Genomic DNA, 22989 nt, shown 5'->3' with positions numbered 1-22989 from the left:
GGACACTGCATTCGCTTCTGCTATTCACAACATGGCAAGTCAGTGCCTAAGGACATTAGGCCACATTCTACCAGAGCAGCAGCCACTTCAGCAGCCTTCCTTAGAGGAGTACCAACCAAAGATATTTTAGAGGCTGCAACCTGGAGTTCAGTACACACTTTCACCAAGCACTACCACTTACCTCTCTACTCTAAATCCAGAGCAGGCTTTGCCACTGCAGTTCTGCAGGGCCTGGTAACCTCTCCTAATCCTATTTAGGCCCAGCCACCCAACGTCAGCTTTGGGATTCAACCCAAGTGTAATGACTGCAACAGTGAAACACTAACATAGTACAGTTGTGTGTCTACCATAAATGTAGATGTTCGAGTGTATTCACTGTTGCAGTCCAGGTTACCCACCCACCATCCCCCTTTTTCTTTGCTGGGACCTTTCTGTACTTCTCACTTCTATACAACCTATGTGGTGTATTTGCTTATAGATGAAGGAAATGTTTATTTTAGTACATGCTTGTTTTTTGGCATAATTTTTCCAGCCTACCTATTTGGGGGCATCTGACATCTGAGGCAAGAAAAACTGAAGAAAATGGCGTTGGTTGCATCTTTTATACCCCTGGCGCATTGACGTCAGGGAAGAGGCGACAGCAACCGACGCCGGACCTAGACTTTAGAATTCTGGCCGACTGCAGGTAGCCTGCCAGTAGGATAACCCAAGTGTAATGACTGCAACAGTGAATACACTGTAACATCTACACTTATGGTAGGTACACAACTGTACTTTACCCTCCCGCCAGCCCCCTGTTTTTCTCTTGACTATACCTCTACTTTCTTTTACTATGCTTAAAAAGCCTTTTTGGTGTATTTGCTTTTGTTTGGAAGTATAATTTTGTGTGTTTAATTTTATTTGCTCCCCATTTGGGGGGGCACCTGACAATCTGGGGCAAGAAAAACTGATGTAATGGCGTCGGCTGCATGTTTTATACCCCTGATGCCCTGACGTCATGGAAGAAGGGACAGCAACCAATGCAGGACCCAAGACTTTGTTAATCAGGCCGACTGAGGGCAACCTGCCAGCAAATTACCCAAATGTAATGACTGCAACAGTGAATCCACACAAACATCTACATTTATGTTAAGTGTACACAAGTGTACTTTTGGGCTGGAGCTGCAGCATTTTCTAGCTATGAGATGTTTGGCCCATAAAATTATCCAAACTGAAAGTTGAGACCTGGTCAGGAGTTAAATAAATACATCATCTCTATGATCTCAGCAACCTTAATTTGATCTGCCATATCCAGATTGGATAGAATTTGTTTTTTCTGTTACTCCATACATTTGTCCCTCAGCACTTCAGAAACTCCAGTTCAAATGACAGGATAGTCTCTTGGACGACTATAATAATTTCATCCACTAAACCAATACCATATCTAAGAGACTTCATGCATTTCTGCACCCTCTACTTTTCCCATCCTGCTTTTCCCTTCTTCACAATTCTAACAGTATGCCTGCTTCTAATATTTCTAACCCTCTACCTTAAGCCTACCTGGAAAAAAGTGTGTAAACCATCACATTACTTTTATTTAGTATTGCCTGTCTAGTACACATTGTATTATTATCTCTGTACTTTGTTGTATTATTATCTCTGTACTTATTTAGTATTCATTGCTTATTTATTGTGTGTCTTAATACTTGCTGTTGTCTTGTACATGTAAAATGTCTTAACTTTCATGAGTCATTTTGGAGCTTTTCTTTCTGGGGCCCCCCACTGAAAATAGGTTCCTGACCCAGTCAGTCTTTCCTGGTAAACAAATGTTAAATAAATAAATACATACATACATAAATAAATTTGTAGAGTATCCAAGGGTTTATTTAGTGTCATTTTAACAGACCCTTACATTTCAAGAAATAAAGCGTAATTTACTTACCCATGTTTAAAGGGATGGAATTTTTAGACTTGCTATTTTCAGTTCTCGGCTCAGAGGAGCCTCTATTCTCTTATTGTTAACCCCTTCCTTTGAACTCCCTTCTCATTGCCTCAAACTTATGTATATGTATGTGTGTGTGTATGCATGTGTCATTATATATATATATATATATATATATATATATATATATATATTTATATATTTAAAATGTGTGTGTGTGTGTGTAATATATATGGATCTACTTCAGAAGCTAAAAGTTTCAAAACTCCGAACTTCAGACGGCCAAGACCATAACATCGAAGTTTTGAAACCTCGAAAACCTAATTTAAAAAAAAATAAAACATTTTTACGTTTTTGCAGCCCCCTGCAGCCCCCACATCTCCTGCTAATTAAATATAAAAACTCAGAGATCACACTACAGTGAGGAAAATGGTAAATATCCTGTTCTGTGCTGTATGGTCTCCATTCAAAACTTTGATTTTATGGTCTCTGCATTTTGAAGTTCGAAGTTTTGAAACTTCAAGCTTCTGAATAGGATGTGTGTGTATGTGTGTATGTATGTGCATATATATATATATATATATATATATATATATATGTGTGTGTGTGTGTCTGTGTATTTTATTGTATGTGTGTATATATATATACACACACACACCTAATTTAAAAAAAAAAAAACATTTTTACGTTTTTGCATATATATGTGTATGTATTTTATTATATATATATATATATATATATATATATATATATAAACACACACACACACGAATAAAGCCCTTGGTTTCTGCACCTGAGCTCCTATCACCAGATGTTTCAAATCCAAGATTTCCCAATGTGAGTAAGAATCTGTTTGTCATTCTCCCCAGAGCACAATATGTTTGAGATATGGAACTTTTTTCCATCGCATTTATAACTCTAGCCCTTTCTAGTTTTATAATCCTGATCTTTCAGCATCTTAAGTGCACCTGTTTTTGTATCTTGGCTATGTATATTATCTTCCTAGCAAGTGTCAACCCTTTACAGTCCGAAGTTTTTGCAACATTAATTTTTTTTATCTGATAACCTTGCAATCCTTTCTTATGATGGTAGTTATTACATAATTCCAATTGAGTGCTCTCTTTTTCTTGACACATCTTTTCCATACTTTCTGTCACTCACTCACTCACTCACTCACTCACTCACTCACTCACTCACTCACACACACACACACACACACACACCTGAAAAGTTCAGCAAGTTATTTTTCAGCTACTTTCTCTAAATATTTCAGGGGTAGGGTATTGAACTATGGTTCTAATTACCTTTACTATCCGTCTCCTGTAGAGTGGGCTGTATGTTGCCAAAAAAATGTCTTCTTGTGGACAGACACTTCCAGTGACTTTGTGTTTTGTATAATGACTTGCATTTTTTTATTACTCTTGCTGCTGTTCTGCTTTAGTTTAGCTGCTGATTTATTTCTCTGGGCTTCAGCCACCTGAACCCGCCTGATTAAAAACTGGGATAATGGAGTGCATGCATCGAAACAAGTATTTAAATACTACCCTAAAGAACAGAATGTACTCGGCAATTAAATTTACTAGTGTGGGAGCCAACTTGGGAAGTGTTTTTTTTTTTTTTCCTTTGGAGACTTATTTTTCATTATTATTTTTGACTTTGAGAGCAATTGCATACATTTGTGACTATGTTCTTAAAGCAGAACGAACATCAGTAAAACTGATAATGTACTGTGTTCTGGTAGAAGATTATGATGTATTGCAGCCAGCCAGATTATAAATGAGTTGTGGTAACTTGATAGTTTTGATTTTTTATAGTCCAGTCAGTTTAAGGATTGTCTTTTCACAGCTTGCCTATTGGAGAGCAGTGGAAGTGAGTGCAATGTTGTAGAAATGAGTACATGTTCTGAGAGATCTATTGCAAGGTGTTTTAGATTTAGGGACTGTTTGTGTATAAACTCAATGGCTGTCAGTATGCCAGGGAAAATGAGATGACATGTAGTGTTGTTAGGTCTTCAAAGAAGCCAATATTTTCTTTTGATGAAGTGATTCCCAAGTTCCAAAATTGTGACTTTAGGACTAGAATGAAGAAAAATGTGTGACAGAGCAACATGTACTATGGCAGAAGCTTGGCCCCCACCCAGATGTATTAGTGAAGGGCTAAGCTTTGTTTTAATTTATATCATATGAGCATCACTGTTTGATTACCAGTTCTCATTGTATCGTTATTTTGAATTTTTGTACGTGGTGAAAAGAAAACTCTTCATATTATTTCTTCAGTTGGAGACACATTTTTCAGCATTTCTTCAGCTTAGTACATCCCTCAAAATAATTGTAATTATCTTCTGATCATTTCTTCTGTCATGAAACTTGTGATTTTGCAAAAACTTAACTTGTATATTTGAAAACTGGATGACATTCTTAGCAGGTTTGATTTATTTTTATAGGCTACTAAAGACCATGAAGTATGTTTGTGTTGGTGCCCTCCCTTAAAAGCAGCACTTCAGAATATCTATCAGTGATGGTGCTCAGGGGTGCTGTTCATCTAGCTAGATTGTTGATCAAATGAAACTTGTATCTCTAAAATATTTAGTTGCATCAGTCATCTTATTAGTGTTTTTTTTGAGGTTTTCATGATTTCTGATGGAAATCTGATGTGTGTTTGCATAGTTTTTTTTATAAGCCAGTCTAACTCTGTCACCCCTTATACCTTTTGCCAGATGCATCTTCAGTGTGTAATCTATTGTGCTGCTGTTAGCAGTAATGACAGCATTGGGCTAAGTGTTACAGACATTTTTCTAATGGGTTAAGGCAAGTGGCACCTATGTTTTATGTCATCTAATTGCATAACTGCTTTTACCTCCCTGTTACTGAGCAACCCTCTACGAGCATTGACCACTACCATGTTTTGAATTTGTCCAGCTGTACTGGGAAGGGCTTTCTTGTTTGTAGCTATGGCATGTTGGGTGCCTATATTTCCAGGTTATACTTTGCCAGTGCAAGGAATCCTTGTCAATCCTAAACTGTTCAAATCACCTTTTGAAACTGTGTTGTAAGTCTGAAATGAAACATTTTTAGGGGCATATTGAATGGATTTTTATTACTTGTGAAAAGGTAAGTTGTTTCAGATTACTGTTAGTCTGTTCCACTCATACCTAAAATCTGTCTTGTGTTGCAGGTCCCAAAAATATTTATCCTAACAACTTTTTGTTTTGCATTTCAAATAGATCTCTCATATAACTCAGAAGATGCCGGGACTTCAGGAGCCGCTACATTTGAACACACCTTCAGCTGTTACTCCACAGCCTCAGCTTGCACCACCACCACCACCACCACCTCAATCAGCTGCGCAACAACAGCAGCAGCAGCAGACTGTGCAGCAACCACCACAGAATCCTAGTCAAACAGATGTTGTACACACACCAAGTGCACTTCCACAGGATGGACAAGCAGATGAAGCCTGTTCAGATCTGACTCCAGCCCTAATGCGGAATGGCAGTAATAACAGTAATAGTAGTAGCACTAGCAGCAATAGCAGTAGTACAGCAGGAAACAACCATCCAGGGGCACCAAACTCTGCCATCAGCCAGATGCAGACAGTGAAGGCAGAAACCCCTGGTGCTCCAAGTTCAAATGTACTCACAGAAACAACAAACACAAATACTGCTGGAAATGAACAGGCAAATGTGACCCATGCAACTGTTGAAAGCAGTGAAGTGTTATCAAAAGAACAGCTGGAACATAGAGAGCGTCAGTTACAAACCTTAAGAGACCTTGAGCGGATCCTTCTGAGTAAAGATGAGACATTATTGAAATCCAATCAAAGTGGCAATGAAGTTCAGCCACAGCAGGGACTCAAAAAGTACGAAGAACCCCTCCAGTCAATAATATCACAGACTCAAAGTCTTGGTGGCCCAAACATGGAGCATGAGTCACCTCACCATTTAACATCTGATTTGGGACAGCAAATTAACTTGATGGTGCAGAGGATGCCCCATGATAACTTGACACCAGAGCAGATAGCATGGAAAAAATTGCAAGAAGAGTACTTGGAGGATAAAAGGAGAAAAGAAGAACAGGCCATCATGCATCAGAGAACAGTGCAGGACATGATGATGCAGCAGCCTATTGGCGGTATGATGGTAAGAGGACCACCACCACCATACCACAGCAAATCTGGTGAACAGTGGCCACCTGGAATGGGAAACAGACTTGGAGGTCCTATAGACATTCAAGATCCCATGCAACCCAGAGGAGGGCCATCATTTCCTGGTCCACGGCTTCCTAGCAGTCAGTTACGTGTTGGTGGCTACGGAGGGGTGCAAAACATGCCAGTGGATGCTGTAGGGCCCATGAATGCTGCCATGCAGCGTTCCTTGAGACCTGGAGTCAGCTGGCCAGATGATATGCCTCCTGTTGGAGGTCCAAGGAGTTTTCCACAAGGAAACATGCCTTACCCTCCAGCACAAAGTGAATCTGAGCGGTTCATAACTCCAAGAACAAGAGAAGACCTACTAAGGCAGCAGCTTATGGAGAAGAGGTCCATGGGAATGCAGAGGCCAATGGGTCTTCCCAGTGCAGGCAACATGGGTAACATCAACCAAGAAATGGAAATGGAAAGGATAATGCAAGCTCAGAGGCAGATGGACTCTGGTATTTTCCCTGGGGAAAATCTTGGTGGGAATCCTATGGGGATAGAGTTTGGTGCTACAAGAGGGATGCTGAGTCCTCCAATGACACAGACAGGCTCTTTAAGGGATATAGAAACACAAATTGGTCCTGGAAACTTCAATATGAATGTCAATATGAACATGAATATGAAATTCAATGTACAGATGACACCTCAGCAGCAGATGTTGATGTCGCAAAAGATGAGAGGACCTGAACTTATGTCTCAAGGCATGACTCCAGAAGAGATTGCAAGGATTCGAGCACAGAATAGCAATGGAAATGGAATGATAGGTGGACCTCAGAAAATGATGATGCCCTCACAATTCACTAACCCAGCTCAACAAGGTTTTACAAGTGGGCCAGGGTCCTATCCAAATATTCCTCAGGAAATGGGAAACCCTTCGGACATGTTCAATGCAGAGCAGGTTCTCATGCCAGTTGGAAGCATTAGTGGTACCACTAGGCTCAGCCACATACCAATGCAACCATCAAACCAACCTCCCAACCATGTGCACCAAACTGTTTCAAGGGGACTTGGCCGAAGGCCTTCTGATCTCACAATCAGTGTCAGCCAGATGAACTCTCCTGGAATGAGTAACCTTAAATCACCAACTTTAAGTCAAGTGCACTCTCCATTAGTTATGTCCCCTTCAGCCAACCTGAAGTCCCCTCAGACACCATCCCAGCTAGTTAATTTGCAGTCTTCTAATCAGTCTGGTCCATTGAAATCCCCACAGGTACTTAGTTCATCCCTAAGTGTTCGATCTCCTACTAGTTCTCCAAATCGACTTAAATCTCCCTCCATGACAGTGCCCTCTCCTGGATGGACAGCTTCTCCCAAAACTGCGCTTCCAAGTCCTGGAATAAACCAGGGCAAACAGTCTGCCAATATGAACTCTGTCGTTACTGTTGGAGGGATGGATCAGGGTAAGAATTTAATTTTTTCCCCAGTAATCATTTCTTTGACAGATGAATAAAGCAATATACACTGTGTTAGCAAAGTCCATAAGCTGGATTGGTCTGGTTCCCATTTGTTACCCCAGTGACTGCCTTCTAATGATAAAAAAGTAGTGTTAAAAAGAGCCAGCCATGCTTTTTTTTTTATTTACTTGGTAGTAGGTTCCTGGGTATTGCATTTCTAGGCTAGGTAACCCTATTTCCATCTGTAGGTTTTAACTGAGTGATAATTGTCTTCACTTTCATGTGTGATAATTGTATAGCTTTTGTGAAGAAAAGAAAAAAAAAATGAAGCCTGAATTATCCTAAAATACTTCTGTTACTTATAAGTAAACTAGGATTTTAAAGACCAGTTTTGAATCTGTGTAGTTTATACCTTGTTGTGAAGACTATATATGTGGTTTTCTGTATTCAGTAGCAAAAGGTTTGTTGTTGATCCATACTGTAATTTATATTTGCAGAGTAATAACTTTTCAAGTTTATAACAGATTAAAGAAATTAAAGCCCTCTTCCTGAATATTAAGGAGCCCATGGTTACAAAGGCCATACATTCCTGGTTTTAGACTTTGCAATCTGAAGCTGAATACCAGAGTAATTTTGAATGTTTTAAAATTGCAGAGATTATATATCGTTGTAATGAACATCACTTGACTAAACACATGCTTTTTTTTGCTTGCTTTGTATGAAGGGGAGCAAGGTCATGTCATGGAACCATATATGTACTACTACTGCATTTCGCCCTGAAAATAGTACAGAAAAATGTTCCTTTAAACAGAGAACAGAATCGATCTAATGTTTTGACATCAAGTCCTTAGGAGTCTCCCGAAAAGGACAGAGTGCTGTCTTTGTTTGCCTTTCTTTTAGGCTATTTCTGTATAAGACGTTTGAGTTGAAGCATCAGATTAATCTGTGTCACTATTTGTAGTGTGCATTCATAATTCCATTTTGAGTTCTCTCAGAAATTCACAAGACCATAGGTGTGACCCTTGCAATAACAGATGTGCAAACGTGAATCTGGGGAAATACATATATGAACTCCAAAGTTGTAGTTTCTTAACAATGTTCTTCCTACTTTTCAGGTACAGCTGTCTTGGAGTTGTATTCTTTGAGCTGCCTGAATGCTGTCATGTGCTAAGGTGTCCACACTTTTTTGTTTTATTTTTACTGGGGCCATTTCCTGACTGAAAACCACAGCTGTTACTTTTGCTATACTGATGTGTTTGTGCCGTGGTTTACAGTGATCCTTCCCCACAGTTTGGATCATTGCTCTGCTGTATGTCGTGTCATTAGGGTGGTTGTATTTATGGCTTAAGTGTGTTTTTGATTTGTTTTATCAAATATTTTTTAGTGTTCCAACCAAATCCAAGAACTTTGTATTTCTGTCTCAATTTGTACAGACTTAAGGTTAATTTGAATGTATACAGATTGTTAACCTATTCCTTCTACTATGAGTAGATGACCTTTTTCCCATTTTTTTCTCCTACGTCTAAAGCATTTGAAGCTATCGTAATGTCATATTTTGCAGGGCCCATGTCAGATTAGTTAGTGTCTTGCAGTATCCTTCTAACACATTGCTTTTCTTCATGTTTCCATACAAAGCAGTGCAAGACTGCCAGCATTTATGTTAATTAGTTATGTTTAATGCTTGTATTTGCTAAAGTGCTGCAGTTCTACCATATACTCATTGATCATAACCTGCTTATTTTGTGTTAGAGACATGTATGCCAAGAATTTCACCTCAAGAGAAAGCATATTTACATGATCGGCAAGACTATCATAATTGTTTGTAGTGCATGGAAGCTTTATCTGCACCGTGTACTATAAGTAACGGGGGAAAAAAAATCACCAACTGTTTTGCTGGCTTTCAAATCCATAAAACACTAAGCGGACACTGTCACATTTGCACTTACCTTTAATGCCTCTACTGTCTAGATTTTCACAGAATGTCAAGATTATTGCTTCATATTTTTGGTATATTCCTCATATAATCTGTGGTTTTCAGACAGACCATCAAACCAGACCAAATAATGACATATGTTTGAGTTTGTATCCCTCACATTATGCAGGCGAGCACATCCGCCTATTCTAGTAACTTCCTAAGTTGTTTTTTCTTTTTGTTTGTTTATAGGAAGGTAGAGACACGTTAAGGGGTATGAACAGCAGCAGAAACAAATCTTTCATTCTGCCTCTGTATTTGCTAGTCAGTACAGTAGGCAGTAGACCCAGCCTTAACAACGTAAGCAGGGATTGCTTAATAATTGCTAAGGACAGGTCGCATGCCACTCTGGTTTGTCTTTTTCCGAATATCTGAGTGTAATCAGTGCTGCATGCACTGCAAAGGTGTTAAAAGCAGTACACCAGATCATTGTTTGTTGCATACAGATGGCAGTGCAATACAGAAGTACCAGCAAGAACTGGAGGTACTATTACTAACAGCTTGAAAGCAGGAAATTTTGCATCCCTGGCCCCACAGATAGCAGTGTGCAGCTCATTCAAGAAGTACTGCTAATCAGCAATGTGATGAATAAAGTTGCGTAAAGAAAGGGCTGAGTGCCAGTTGTGAGATTACAGTATATGAAATGCAGTTGCTTTCACTTTTAGTTTTGTGTGTGTATATGTATATATATATATATATATATATATATCTGTGTGTGTATGTGTACATATATAAGAACTTCTTGTCAAAACAACAAATCATCAGTCCAAAAATGATCATACACTACCCATTGAAACACAAAAACTATTTACAAATGACCAAAAAACAATTAAAATAACTCCTAGCTCTCACTACAGTGCATGCATGTGCACAAACATACACACACACACACACACACACACACACACACACACACAAGTATATAGATAATGCTATCATCTAAGTACAGAAAGCCGTACTTTTGAACATAAAGCAGTGGAAAGAAGAAAAAAAAAAGGCAAACTGTCAGTTGACCGAACTGTACAATATTGCATCACAAAAAAAAAAAAAAAGTGGTTTTGTGGGGGGCAACCCCCCATGGTGGAGGCTTGCCTATAGGGGGTTGTCCCCCAGACACCCCCAAAACCCAAATATGCAAGTAGAACAGTCACACCAACTTGAAAAAAAGACAAATTTCTCTTAGAGTGGGAATTAGCAATACCATATTTCTTGACTACTTTTACATAAGAAATCTGGATACATCCCAGTACAACACTGTCAGCAGTATTTATACTCTAATTCAGTAGACCAAAAAAATCAGTATTTTATAAAGTGCATGTCAAAAGTATGAGGCAATGTCAAGCACAAGTAGCAAAATTCTGAAACTTCAGTTTGGCATTATTGAAGTTTGTAGAAAATGGCAGTTGCTCTAACTTGCTGTTGCGCAAAAAATACTCCCCAACACACATTCAGCCTTGTGCACATTTACACATGTTAACTGTAAACACACACACGTTTTAGTCTGTCTTTCTTTTCTGAGTGTAGTTAGAGGCTGTACTGCAGAAGCTTATTAAACTACAGCTGTTCTTCCATTTTCTGGCTGTCTTTTGCCTGCCATCTATCTGATTCCTACTGTACAACCCCCCCCCCCCCGGTTGCATACATTTCTTCCCCAGTTTCAACAAACAGCAGCTGCAGTCATCCAGATAGTTCTTGGTGAAGAATGATCTCTGTCTGTCTAGGCTGATGTATGCAGTTGAGGGCCTGCTGTGCCATTCCTTGTCTGCATGCATACCTCGCAACACATGCAGTGAAGGCTGCATTATGGCTTGGCAGAAACCAGGTACACATCCCCTGTGTGTGTGCTGCATACCTTACATTTTTTCTGCAGTAGGTGTCAGTAGTGCAGTAAACTAGATTTACTCCTCTCCTCCTTAAAATGGTGAATCAAAATCAGCTGCTTACTGCGACCCTCTTGACAGCTGTTCTAGTGCCTGGTCACTACTTAGTCCCTGGTTGTCTTGATCACACTCTGGACTTTAACCTGCTGCGTCATGAAGCTGGTACACCACCTTTTCTGTAAAATTCATCACTGATGCTATGCCACTTAAATTACTACTGGATCTCAACTCTCAACCTCAGTACAAGAATTCTAAACGAATCCAAAAGTAATAATTTGGGGGGGTGCTGAAGGCCCTAAATCAGGGACAGATTTTAAATATTGCTGTTACAAACCTCGAAAGTTGTTAGAATAACAGGTTTTGCATTAGCATGCATTTTCTGAAGGATCTGAGTCTGAAACTGAAATGGCTCATTATTTAGTAACCTTTCTCCCTTAATGATTTACCAGAAAAATCACAGATGATGTGAGGAACAGACCAAAATACAAAGCAAAAAATCTGGACATTCTGTGAAATTCAGGATAGCTGAGAGGTATTAAACTCCAACTTGAGAGGAAAGTTTTCAAGTACTGTGTTGGCATGGAATTTCTTGTTATTCCTTCATACTTTGCTCGCGATTGTCACTGCGGAAGTGACTCACCGACCCTATGTGCAAAATGAGAAAAGGAGTTGAGGATGGATTGCATGGATTATATGTCGGTCTTAATTTTATTGAGCACATTGGCCTGCATGCTGCCATCTGGCACATTTACCCGAAAAAATGTAGACTCCTTTAATGATTTGTGAACCTTTGTTACATTACACATAGCATTCTTTCTAAGAAATATTTTATAGTTTGATTCTTGAACTAGAGTTTAAAATTACTTTTTATTTTTTAGCATCTGGCAGTTATACATCGTGTGTGTGCCTGTGAATTTTCTCTGTAAAAACAAAATGTAGTAATAGAGTTGAGTGCAGTTCTTAGAGATGTTGGCTTAAGGGAAAAGCACTGGTGTAGACATTTAAATCTGCTCCACAGTCAGTTAACAATTTTTCTGACTTACAGTGCATTGCATTTATTTCAGTGCATAACAATACAGTCGGTCTAGTATGCCTTTTAATACACTTAATGTACCATAATTCCATTCTCCCTTTGAATGTCTCTGTTGCTTTGAGTCACCACCCATTGATAATATACTCCATGAGTCCGTAGCCCTCTTTGTGAAGAAACACTTTTGCAGATTCAGGGAGTAGTTTCTCACTACATTATGATGGCTTTGCCCTTTCCTGTCCATAGTGATCCCCTCACATCTTCCCAGCGTACTGGTCTACATCTATGTTATGTCTGCTCCATCCCTTCTGATATGTAGTAAAACAAAGTCATAGGTCCTGTAATCTCTAGCTTACTCTTTACCCTTCATCCTACATTCCTTTCTGGTGGCATTTCTCTTGATTGCTGCTAGCAGCCTGATAACTCTCTTCCAGTTATCTCCAAGATTGCATGCCCTGGCTGTGGCTTGGTAGAGCTTGGGAGGATTACTACTTTGCTTCTGAAATCTTTCCCTTGCAGGTACAGTCCAGCATTCTTTCCACTATTGTCCCAACCCTCTTACTCTGCTCCTGGTAGTCCAGTCCTTTTGTAAGCTCTTTCCTGCACTGCTTAGATTATTTCTACTATCCTTCGCTAATACTTTATGCCACAGTTGCTATGGCCCATGTCAAATATGTTATGTTTGTTTGTAGTGAACCTCTGTTACTTACCTTTGTGCCCACTTAGCCTTTTCAGGTTCTTTCTTGGACCCTTTTCTGCCGTCCTTCACTGGTGTACCTCTTGTTTTGCTCATGAGAAGGTTGAGTTTTTCTGTTCCATCAGATATGGTTGAAACAATGTTGAACAGTGCTGGACCTAGTACTTAACCCCCTGTTCTACTTCAGTGGTTATTACCCTGTATGGAGCAGAATCATGTCTATAGCATGGCCCCATCCATGCGCCCATCAGAAGTACTTAAGCTTAGGATGTACCATTTTTTTCACATGTCTGAATGAGCCCAAGGAGTCTGTCCATTAGGGCTGTGCATAGGCTTGTCAACAGCTTCGTGAGTGACATTACACCTAAAGGCTCTGCCCTTACTTAGTCACATGCCTCCTAACCATCTGCAGTTCCACCAAGGATTGTACATAAAGCATGTGTTGCGAGATACATGCCCCCAGTTCTCCATCTTGGAAGAGATGAGCAGTCTCTAACTGTTCTGCCAGAAAACTGCTGCGTCACAACTTCTAATGGAACCCATGGCATATTCAAATTTTCATCTCTCTGTACACCAGACCTTGTTACCACTGCCGTTATTGATGAGAGCATCCTTCTCACCACAGTTCTCTGTATCTTACAATATATCTGTGCTGTATTCCGTTTCCTAAGTTTTGGCACTTCCAGTACCTACAGTTGTTTTTGCTGTTATTCAGTCAAAGGCCTTACAGTAGACCACGTGTTCAAATTTCTCATAATTTTCTTGTAACTATATCACTGGGTCAGATTTTTATTAACAGTTTCTGGACATAAACCCATGCTGATTGCTGTTCTTGGCTATAGTCTTTTTGAAAAGCAGCCATCCTTTTTCATAGGATTTTTCTGTGTTTTTTTTTTCATTCCACTGCTGTTAGGTCTCTTGAGTTGTAGTTCCCTGAATTTTTCCTTCTCCCTTTGTACAAGAACATAATTTCCACATTTTTCCAGTCTTCAGGCACTTCTGCAATGGCCACTGATCTTTTCAAGGTCTATATCAAAATATCCATCATTGAACTAGATTGTTTCTGAGGACCGTGGGTGGAAGCCTGCCCGATTTTTGATATCTTGTTTTTCTTCCTGCAGCCAATTCCCTCTTCTCCACTGATCTCTCTTCTCTGTCCTGTTCCATTCCCAGCATGGTGTCCTGCCCTCCTTTTCTTTCTTGGAATACCAGGAGTTAAATATTCATTAAGTACTTGTATGTGTTCCTTGCCTTTCATTAACATCTTCTGAGCTTTACTAGGCTTTGGGAATCAAACCCTATACCACAGGGACTTACAGCTCACATCCTTAACCTGTTCATCAACTGCCAGACAGGAGGACTTCACTCCTCAGTTTGCCTCTAGGCCCTTAATGCATATTTGACCTGCTCCCAAGCTTTGTGTAATCCACCATCTTAAAGTCCACTGTCATCTGCCTTCTTGTTTCTCAACTTTTCCCATTGTAAGCCATGAAGTTGACTATTTGTGGATACTACTGCCTTAACTTGGATGTCTTTAACTCCATCTGCATTGGTTAGGACATCATCCAGAATTCTTCTCTTTCTAGAACAGTCCTGTACCAGTTAGTCAGCCTCCTACTAGACTAAGAGCTCAGTCTGTTGCTAGTCTTCGTGTACCCTGCAGCACAGACTCTTCAGTCTGCTTCCAACAAATTTCAATAACCAGGAGCAGAACTATCCTTTTCATTTTACCTCATTCTTTTATTCACTCCCAGGTCTAGCATCATTTTTTTGCAATAGCAAACTGTTTCATTGCTATCATAAAAATAAATCCAGAACAGAACATAGGTACAAATGAGCACGGTTTCTCACCCAATAACCGATTCATATATTTCCTGTTCCTGGCAACATTTACTTTATGATCTGTGGTGTTCAATATTTCTAACCAGCATTATCTTCTCTTGCTAGGGCATAGTTCTTTAAAAGAAAGAAAAAAAAACTTGATTTCAATTACAGATCTGTATTTTAACTTTTAATTCAGAAGCTCTTTAATGATCCACTTGACATTGCCAGTGCATATGGTATGAGCTGTATACATCTGATTTCTTCACTCGTCTTAATTACATATTTCATATTTTACATATATTACATGTGTGTTATAATATCTTTTATTACCCATAGCATACTTACACATACTTCTCACCCAAGTTATCCTCCATATTTTTGCAGTCATCATAGCAGTACTGTTTATTGCCTTTGCATCTGCAGCGATACCATTGCTGCTGCTGTTTAGTCATTTAATGAAATCCAACTCTGTGACATCTAGGACTTCAGCTCATCAGGTCTCTCTGTCCAACACTCATTCTGTAAGTTTCTTGCAAATATATATTCATTGCTTGATTGTTTGACCATCTTAGCCCCATTCTTCCCCCCTCTTTTTTGCCTTTCATCTTTCTCAGCATCAGTGCCATCTCTATTGAATCCTGCCTTCGCATTAGACAGCCAAGATATTCGTTCTGACATTTCTTAACCTATTTCTCAGTGGTTAAACCCACTGGACACAATTGTCCCTTTTCTGTAGAGACCCAAGAACATTGTCTGGTTAAGTAACTTGCACAGAGTCGCACAGTAGGCAAATGAAGGTGGAAGCAATTAGACCCTGTAGCCCTGGCACAGGAGGTGTTCATTAGCAGCTCATAGTGTTAGTCATCTGTGATCACTGCCAGACCTTCCACTAAACAGGATTGGTTTACTTCCATAAGTAGTGACTGGTCTTTTTGCAGTTTGTGGAGTTTTTAAACGTTTTGTCCAACACTGTGACTGTATAGACCTTTGTTGACAGTGTGATGTAGCTACTGTTTCATAGCTTATCCAAATTTGCCATTGATATCCTCCCAAAAAGCAAGCATCTATTTATTTCTTGGCTGCTGTTACCATCTTCAGATATGTGAGCCCAGGAAAATGAAATCTGTCGCTGTCATTTCTTCACCTTTTACTTGTGAAGAGTTGAAACAATTAGATGATAAAAGTAATTTATTACACTGAGCAGCAAACCACATTTTCCGCTTTCACCGTAATCAATAGGATGTTTGACTTGTCCTTGCTTTAAGCCATCAGAGTGGTATCACTTGCATATCTAAGGTTGTTCATATTTTTCCCAGTTTGACTCCAGAATCTGATTAATCTAGCACTGTGCATGATATATTTAGCACATAAGTTAAATAAGTAGCGTGTCATTATAGAGCCTTGGTTGTTAGCCCAGTAACAGTCTATGAATAAAGCAAAAATAAATGTATTTCTATGATTGCATTTCATTTAGCTGCACATTACTTTTGTTCCGCACAGATTTTGCTGCACAAATTAATGGCTATTAAATTTAGATAACTTTATCATTTTATGGCTCAGTGATTATGGCATGATTTTGGGTTATGTCCCTTATTTATTGGTTGTGCATTGGTGGAGTTATGATATACAAGTTATGTGGATGTGGGGGATGAAGCCCCCATGTAAAAAGTGTTTTAAATATAGTTGCATATTGGGTGTATGTTTGTGAGGTAGGGAGTATTTATCTTTTCTGTAGTATTTTAGGTTTAGCTTTTTGATCCTCAGAACCACTTGTTCCTTACCTCACACTTGTCTAGGCTCCGCATTCTGCTTTCAGTATCTCTTCCTTGGCTTGCCTTTGGAGCAACCACCTTTCTCAGCAGTAGTACCTTCCCCTGTACACAAAAAGAAGAAAGTTAAGGAGTGTTCTAGTGCCAGGTCAGCTCCTCTTCTGCCTCAGCTGCTGGTGGGTGACTCTGATGTGAACATTTGTTCCCAAACTGCCCATATTTTTCCCTGCTGTCTTCTTGGTGCAGCTTTTCAGCAACCAAAGACCAGTTGGCAGCCACATCCTCTGTTTCTGTAGGGATAACCTTGGTGGGCAAGAGAGAGAGAGAGACTTTGTTGGTATTGGGGTATGGGGCGAATTGAAGAGTCTTCATTTGGCCAGGATGAGGATGTGAAAGCTGGGACGAGAGTGTCCAATAACAGTCCGTCTTTTTTTAAGGAGTGTGCTTCGTATGAAAAAAAAATTGTCTCCTTTTTCTATTTTTATGGGCAGGACAGATTTACAGTGTTTGCCAAGAAACATATTAATGCTCTTTCCTCCCCTTTTGATTCTCCATTGCAAGAAAAGGAAAACAGTCCTCCTCTTTCAGATATGAAATTTCATTCAGAAGAGCAAACATGGAGGACGAGGAAAGTATGTCATCAGATTTCCCTGTTGAGATTTCTTTTACTAATACTTTGTCTAAGTTGAAAGAAGTTTTTCTGTGGGACCAGAATGAAATTCTTGTAGCACAAAAAATGTATCATGATTTGTTACAGATAGAAATGCCTAGAGATGCAGATATATATCCTGTCTTGTCTGCCATAGAGGATGTTTTTCCTCACTGCTTCTAGCATACCCTGATGGGTTAGCCTCCTGTTCACAAGAAGTCTGACACATTATACAAGGCACCCCAGACATACAAATACCTGTTTTTTAATCGTAAAGCAGACCAGTTGTTTTTCTATCCAAATCTGCTTCTGTTAAACAGGCTAATTCTGCTAACCCCATTCCTTCTGGCAATGATGGGAAAGCAGGTGATGGGTTGGGGAGGAAAATGTATTCATCTAGTACTTCAATTTTTAGAATTTTAAACCGTCAAACTCGTAATGTTAAAGCTTTTGATGTCCTTCTTTATCACTGTTACAGTATCCTTCACAGTAAGGATCTCCTGCCAGGAATAGCCCAGTGTCCAGCCAGTATACCAAAGCATTTAGATCTTGCATGCACCGTATGTCTCACACATGCTCCCAGTACAGGACGTAGGGCATAAAGATGACATACGGATACAGTTACCCAGAACTACTTTGCCACCAATCCGAACACCACCATCACTAGTCATTCTGAAAGCCATTTTGCTGTGCTGAATACCTAGCAGTTGGTTAAGTACCCCATTGGGGTCTGTTTTCATTTTTTTCTTTGGTCTTTTTCTTTTTTAGTTGCCAAGAGTTCATCATCCAAAAAGGGAAATTGCCAATGTGGGAGGCAGATTCCCCGTAAGGATTATCACAAACAGTGTCTTTTTTTTTTGTCTGGATGCTTCCCACGACCATACGTGTCCTGTAGGATTTACAAAGCGTTTGTGCCTAAGACTCTTGGAAGTCAGTTGTCTTCACTCGCCATCTGTCTTGAGAACCAGAGGTTTAAACTGTTAGTCCAAGGTAGCATGGTGGAATCTTCTAATACAGAGGTCCCATTCATCAAGAAGGCCAAGAAATCTTGACCAGATTCTTGGTCCAGCTTCCACTGGATGTCTCTCTAGAAGTGGGTGAAAGCTCTGTAGGCTGTCCAGTGTCTGTCAGATTCCTCTGCTGCAACCCTGTTGAAGGCTGGAATTGGATCCTTCCCTCCTCATTCCCTATGAGGATTTGTAGGTGTCTGCTCCAGATGTCGAGGGGGATTTTGGTCAGGGAGAATGTTCCGGGTACTCTTATTGAATCTCGTCTTTGGTCAGAACCTCCGGCGTTAGGGCTGACATCCCTACTAAGAAAATGCAGAATATTAAGCATACTTCTGTATGTCCTAAGGATCCTCATAGGGAATGGCAGGAGTTTACTCTGAGCCTGTTTAATGCCTTAATGGCCTTGAAGCCTTCCTAGGGGTTTTTTATGCATACTTCCACTTGGACTTCTACTCCTAAACAGGCTAGGGAACCCGATTCCTCCGAAGAGGATTTAGAGTCTGATGAGTCTTTGTCCTACTCTTCACAGACGCCTTCAATTTTGGCTTATAGTTCTGATGAAGAAGAGTCTGTGCATCCAGAGTCGTCTTTTGAGGACTTGTCTTTTGGGGATACTATAGCTAGAATGATGTAATATTTTAAGTGGGATTCTTCTCAAGTGTCTGAGAAAAAGAAACCAGAAAGTGTATTGTGAACTGTATCAGGTGGACAGTCCTAAATGTTTGGCAGTACTTCCTGTGTTGGCTGCTTTGTTAGACACCTTTATAGCTGCCTGCAAGTCTCCTGCTCCTCAGCCTCCTGCTCCAAAGAAACCTAACAGGTTCTGTAAGGTTCCTGAGGATTGTCAATTCCCTGTCTGTGTTCTTCTGCTGATGATCCTGTAGTGCTGTTGGTCTCTTATGACAGGCCTTCTAAATTTTGTCCCTCTTCAAAGCTTCTGCCTTCAGATAAGGATAGTAGGGCAGTGGTGAAGTAAGAAGGTTTATACTCAAGCCCACATGACCAGATATGCTCTGGCCTTGACTGCCCAGGCTTGTCAGGTTATTTCTGGCCTCCTTGGTTCTGAAGCAGAAATCTTCTGCTCTGTCTATTTTAGGTTCTGCCTCTCAGGTGGCTCATCACTCTGTCGAGTGTAGCTATGATACTGTTGCCTTTGGGACTGTCATGAGACATTATTTTTGGCTTTGTCTACAGTCTTTACCTTGAAGATATTAAGGTCAGGTTGCTGGATGCTCTTTTAGATAATAAAAATCTCTTTGGGATTGCACTGTTAATATGTTTTAAGTCTCTTCAGGAAAAAGGTAAAGCTTTGCAGGGTCTTAAATTGTATCCCCTATCTCTAAGTTCCAGAAGATCTATCTTACTAGGTCTGGTTTTGTTCGCAGGCAATCTAGTCAGGCCTCCATAGGTAAAAAGGGTGGTAGGCAAGCTCCTTCTGCTAAGTCTTCTCAGGCTTCTGTGGCCCAGAAGCCTTCTTTATCCGACAAGTCTGCTTCTCTTTGACTTACCCCCACACCCTTCAGCCAGGTTCCCTTGATCCTTCGGCTCTCCCTCTGTCTTCCAAACTGACATCACATCACCTCGGATTCCTGGGTTTTGTTTCTTCATGCTATAGAAGTCTCTCCTTCCCTTTTCAGGAATTCCTCAACCTCCTGTGGCAACAACTTCCTCATTTCTTGGAGGTCTTTGGGGCCCTGTTGGACCAGGGAACTATTTAACCTGTCCCTCTTCCACAAGTAGGAAGGGGATTTTACTCCAAGATGTTCCTGGTTCCTTGAAACGAGAGCACTTAGAGACCTCTTCTGGATCTTGCTCAGTACCTTTCTCAAGGTTCCTTCTTTTCAGATGCTTACCTTATCTGTAGGTTGGCTCTCCAGGCCTGAGATCTCACTCAGTTATCCACTAACTCTTCAGGCAGTGTTTACTTCCTCAGAGTACAGTCTAGTGGCAGACATGTTGAGCAGGTCCAAAACACAAGCTCACAAATAGATGCTTCACAGAGACATATTTCTGGACATAGTCCGTTGGTTGTGTATTTGTCAGGTAGATCTTATGCCTCCCCACTGAACAGGCAGCTCCCTCTTTTCTGTTCCAGAGTGCCATGCCATCTAGTTTGGAAGCTGGACACCCTTTCTTTCCATTGGAAGGGGTTGTTTCTCTATGCCTTTCCACCCCTTCCTCTACTTAAAGGAGTTCTGAACCAGATTCAGTTGGACTCCCCAAAAGTCTTGACTCCTTTTTGGCCAAGACAGCACTGGTTCCTCCTCTTAATGCATCTGACAGGTAGAATCATCATAAGTTACCTCACCGGTCGGACCTCCTCACACAGAGCAAAGGGGTCGCTCATGTCCATTCTCTAGCTGACACTGTAAGTGATGAGGTTTTGATCCCTTTTAGTCATCTTTTGCTGATGTTCTTCATGTTTCACTGTTGCAGTCATTACATTTGGGTTATCTGCTTGCAGGTAGCTCTCAGTTGGCCTGATTAACAAAGTATGAGGTCCTGTGTCGGTTGCTGTCCCTTCTTCCATGATGTCAGGTCGTCGGGGATAAAACATGCAGCCAATGCCATTACACCAGTCTTTATTGCCGTGCGGTGCCCGAAGCAGAAGCAGTTCGCAAGTGCCGGTCGGCAGACTCCTGAAATTTTCGTTTGAGTTTCAGAACCAAAGTCTTCAACTAAAGCTAAGTACCCCATTGGGGAAACATTTTCTTGCTCCTTACCGATGTCAGTAAAAGTTAATTGCATTATTTGTAGAAAGCAAATACCTCATAAAGATTTTCATACATACTGTATTCCTTGCTTAGGCCCTGACCATGATGTACCTTGCTGTCGGTTTTGTGCTTTATTTAATCAGCGCCTTATCTGTCTTCTGTATATTTTCGCCTCTAAATGTTTCGGTTCTTGGTTTAATTATCCAGAAATGTCATCGGTTAGCCATCCGACTACCGGGATTCTGAAAAAATGCAAAGATAGACAGAGACAGGCCGCCGAGGTTCAAAACTGCTGACAACGCTTCTCCTAAGCCACTCGCCAGTTCGCCGGTACTCAGTGAGGCGCTTTTGCAGCCCCTGATACCCGCTACTTCTAATTCGCAGGCCTCTACTGAGACCCATTCAGAGTCCGGTATGCCGCGAGATGCTTCAACTATGGAACCCATGGATGTCTCTACCTGGGATGCGTCTGGAGCCACTCTGCAGGCACCGGCTTCTGAGGGTGTATTCAGGCCTATGGACTTGCATATTAAACAGACGCCTCCTTCTTTACTTACGCCTAAATCTCGATCCATGCCTTAAAAAACGATGTCCAGGCCACATGCTCGGGCCTCTATGCCTAAAAAACAAATGATAAGAATGGCTGAAGATCTAATAACTCTAATCATGGGTAGCCAACCCCCCCCCCCCTTCTAAGAGGCCTAGGACTGAAGTTGATTATGAATCTTCTGATCAGGATTCTGTTTCTGATTCTTCTGATGATCTGGATTTGCCCTGATCTACTTATGAAGATTCTGATGCACATTCCCTCTGCTTCCCCTCCTGAGGATTTTTCTTTTGGAGAAACCTTACATTCTCTAAGGGAGCATTTCCACTGGGAAAGCCAGGATTTTTCTGATTCAAAAAAGAGGCTTAGGGATTTCCTTCTACCTCAGCATAGGCCTTTAGTTATTCCTCCTGTACTAGACATTGTTGATGATGCCTTTTCGGAATCTAGTTTGGCCCCAGATTCCCTGCCTCCTGCTCCCAGAAAACCTGACCGATACTACAGGGTCCCCGAGTCCCACAAGTTCCTTTTTAAAAATCCTATTGCAGATCCAGAGACTATTTCACAGGGGCCCAAGGGCATTAAGGCTTCTACTGCTAAAAATCCTACCCCTTCTGATAGAGACTCCAGGGTGCTGGATAGATGGGGTAAGAAGGTTTACACTTCTGCAACCTTGGTCATTAGGGCTTTAAACTGCCAGTTTCATATGTTAAAGTATCAGCAACATGTTATTGGACTGCTTAAACAGAAAATTATGTTGATTCCTGACTGTGTGGAAAATTAAAGAATTACAGGATTTAATGCATTCTGCTGAACAAGTTGGAAAACATACTTTGCAATGTGGTTTTGATTCATTAGAGGCCTCTTGCAGGGCTGCTGTTACTGGGTCTGTGCTCGGAAGGCATGCTTGGCTTAAGGAGCAATCTTTGCCTGATCATGTTAAAGCTAAATTGTTGGATGCTCCTTTAAATCAGGACCGCCTGTTTGGCAACAAGGCTGAGGAAGTTCTTAAAAAGATGGAAGATAAAGCTAAATCTATGCAAACTGTTAAAGATTTTTTAACAGTTCAGCCTCCTAGATTTAGTAGGCACTGGCCCTCTAAGAATTGGTCCTTTCCAGCCCCTTCCAGGTCTTCTCAAGCCAAACCGAGACACAGCAAAAACCCCAGGTTTCAGTCCCAGGGGACACGCACAACTAAGCAGTGGGGGGCCTCCACTTCAAATCTGGGAATAAGAAGACTCCCCCCTATGGTAAACTGTCTCAATGACTTCCCTTTAAAATTTCCAAGCGCTTATCAACTGACTGCCCCTTTGGGGGGAAAGATTGCTCTTCATGCAAAGAATTGGGAACTCATTACCCAGGACAAATGGGTTTTAAATAGTGTCCCA

The 22989-nt window shown here is 40.7% G+C and overlaps 1 protein-coding gene across 7 annotated transcripts in view; it reads left to right on the top strand.

The window, feature by feature from the left end:
* BCL9L (BCL9 like) overlaps positions 1-22989 on the top strand; it is a 1117803-nt gene that overhangs the window by 949973 nt on the left and 144841 nt on the right. For all 7 annotated transcript variants that reach the window (XM_044080932.1, XM_044080930.1, XM_044080933.1 and 4 more), the window contains one exon: positions 5145-7515. In XM_044080932.1, coding sequence (XP_043936867.1) covers positions 5145-7515 — 2371 coding nt within the window. The remainder of the gene's footprint in view (positions 1-5144; positions 7516-22989) is intronic.

Source organism: Protopterus annectens, chromosome 8.part0 (assembly GCF_019279795.1).
Source record: "Protopterus annectens isolate FY-2018-M chromosome 8.part0, PAN1.0, whole genome shotgun sequence".
Lineage (NCBI taxonomy): Eukaryota > Metazoa > Chordata > Ceratodontiformes > Protopteridae > Protopterus > Protopterus annectens.
Note: the sequence above shows the minus strand (reverse complement) of the source record. Positions and strands in the feature narration are given on the sequence as shown.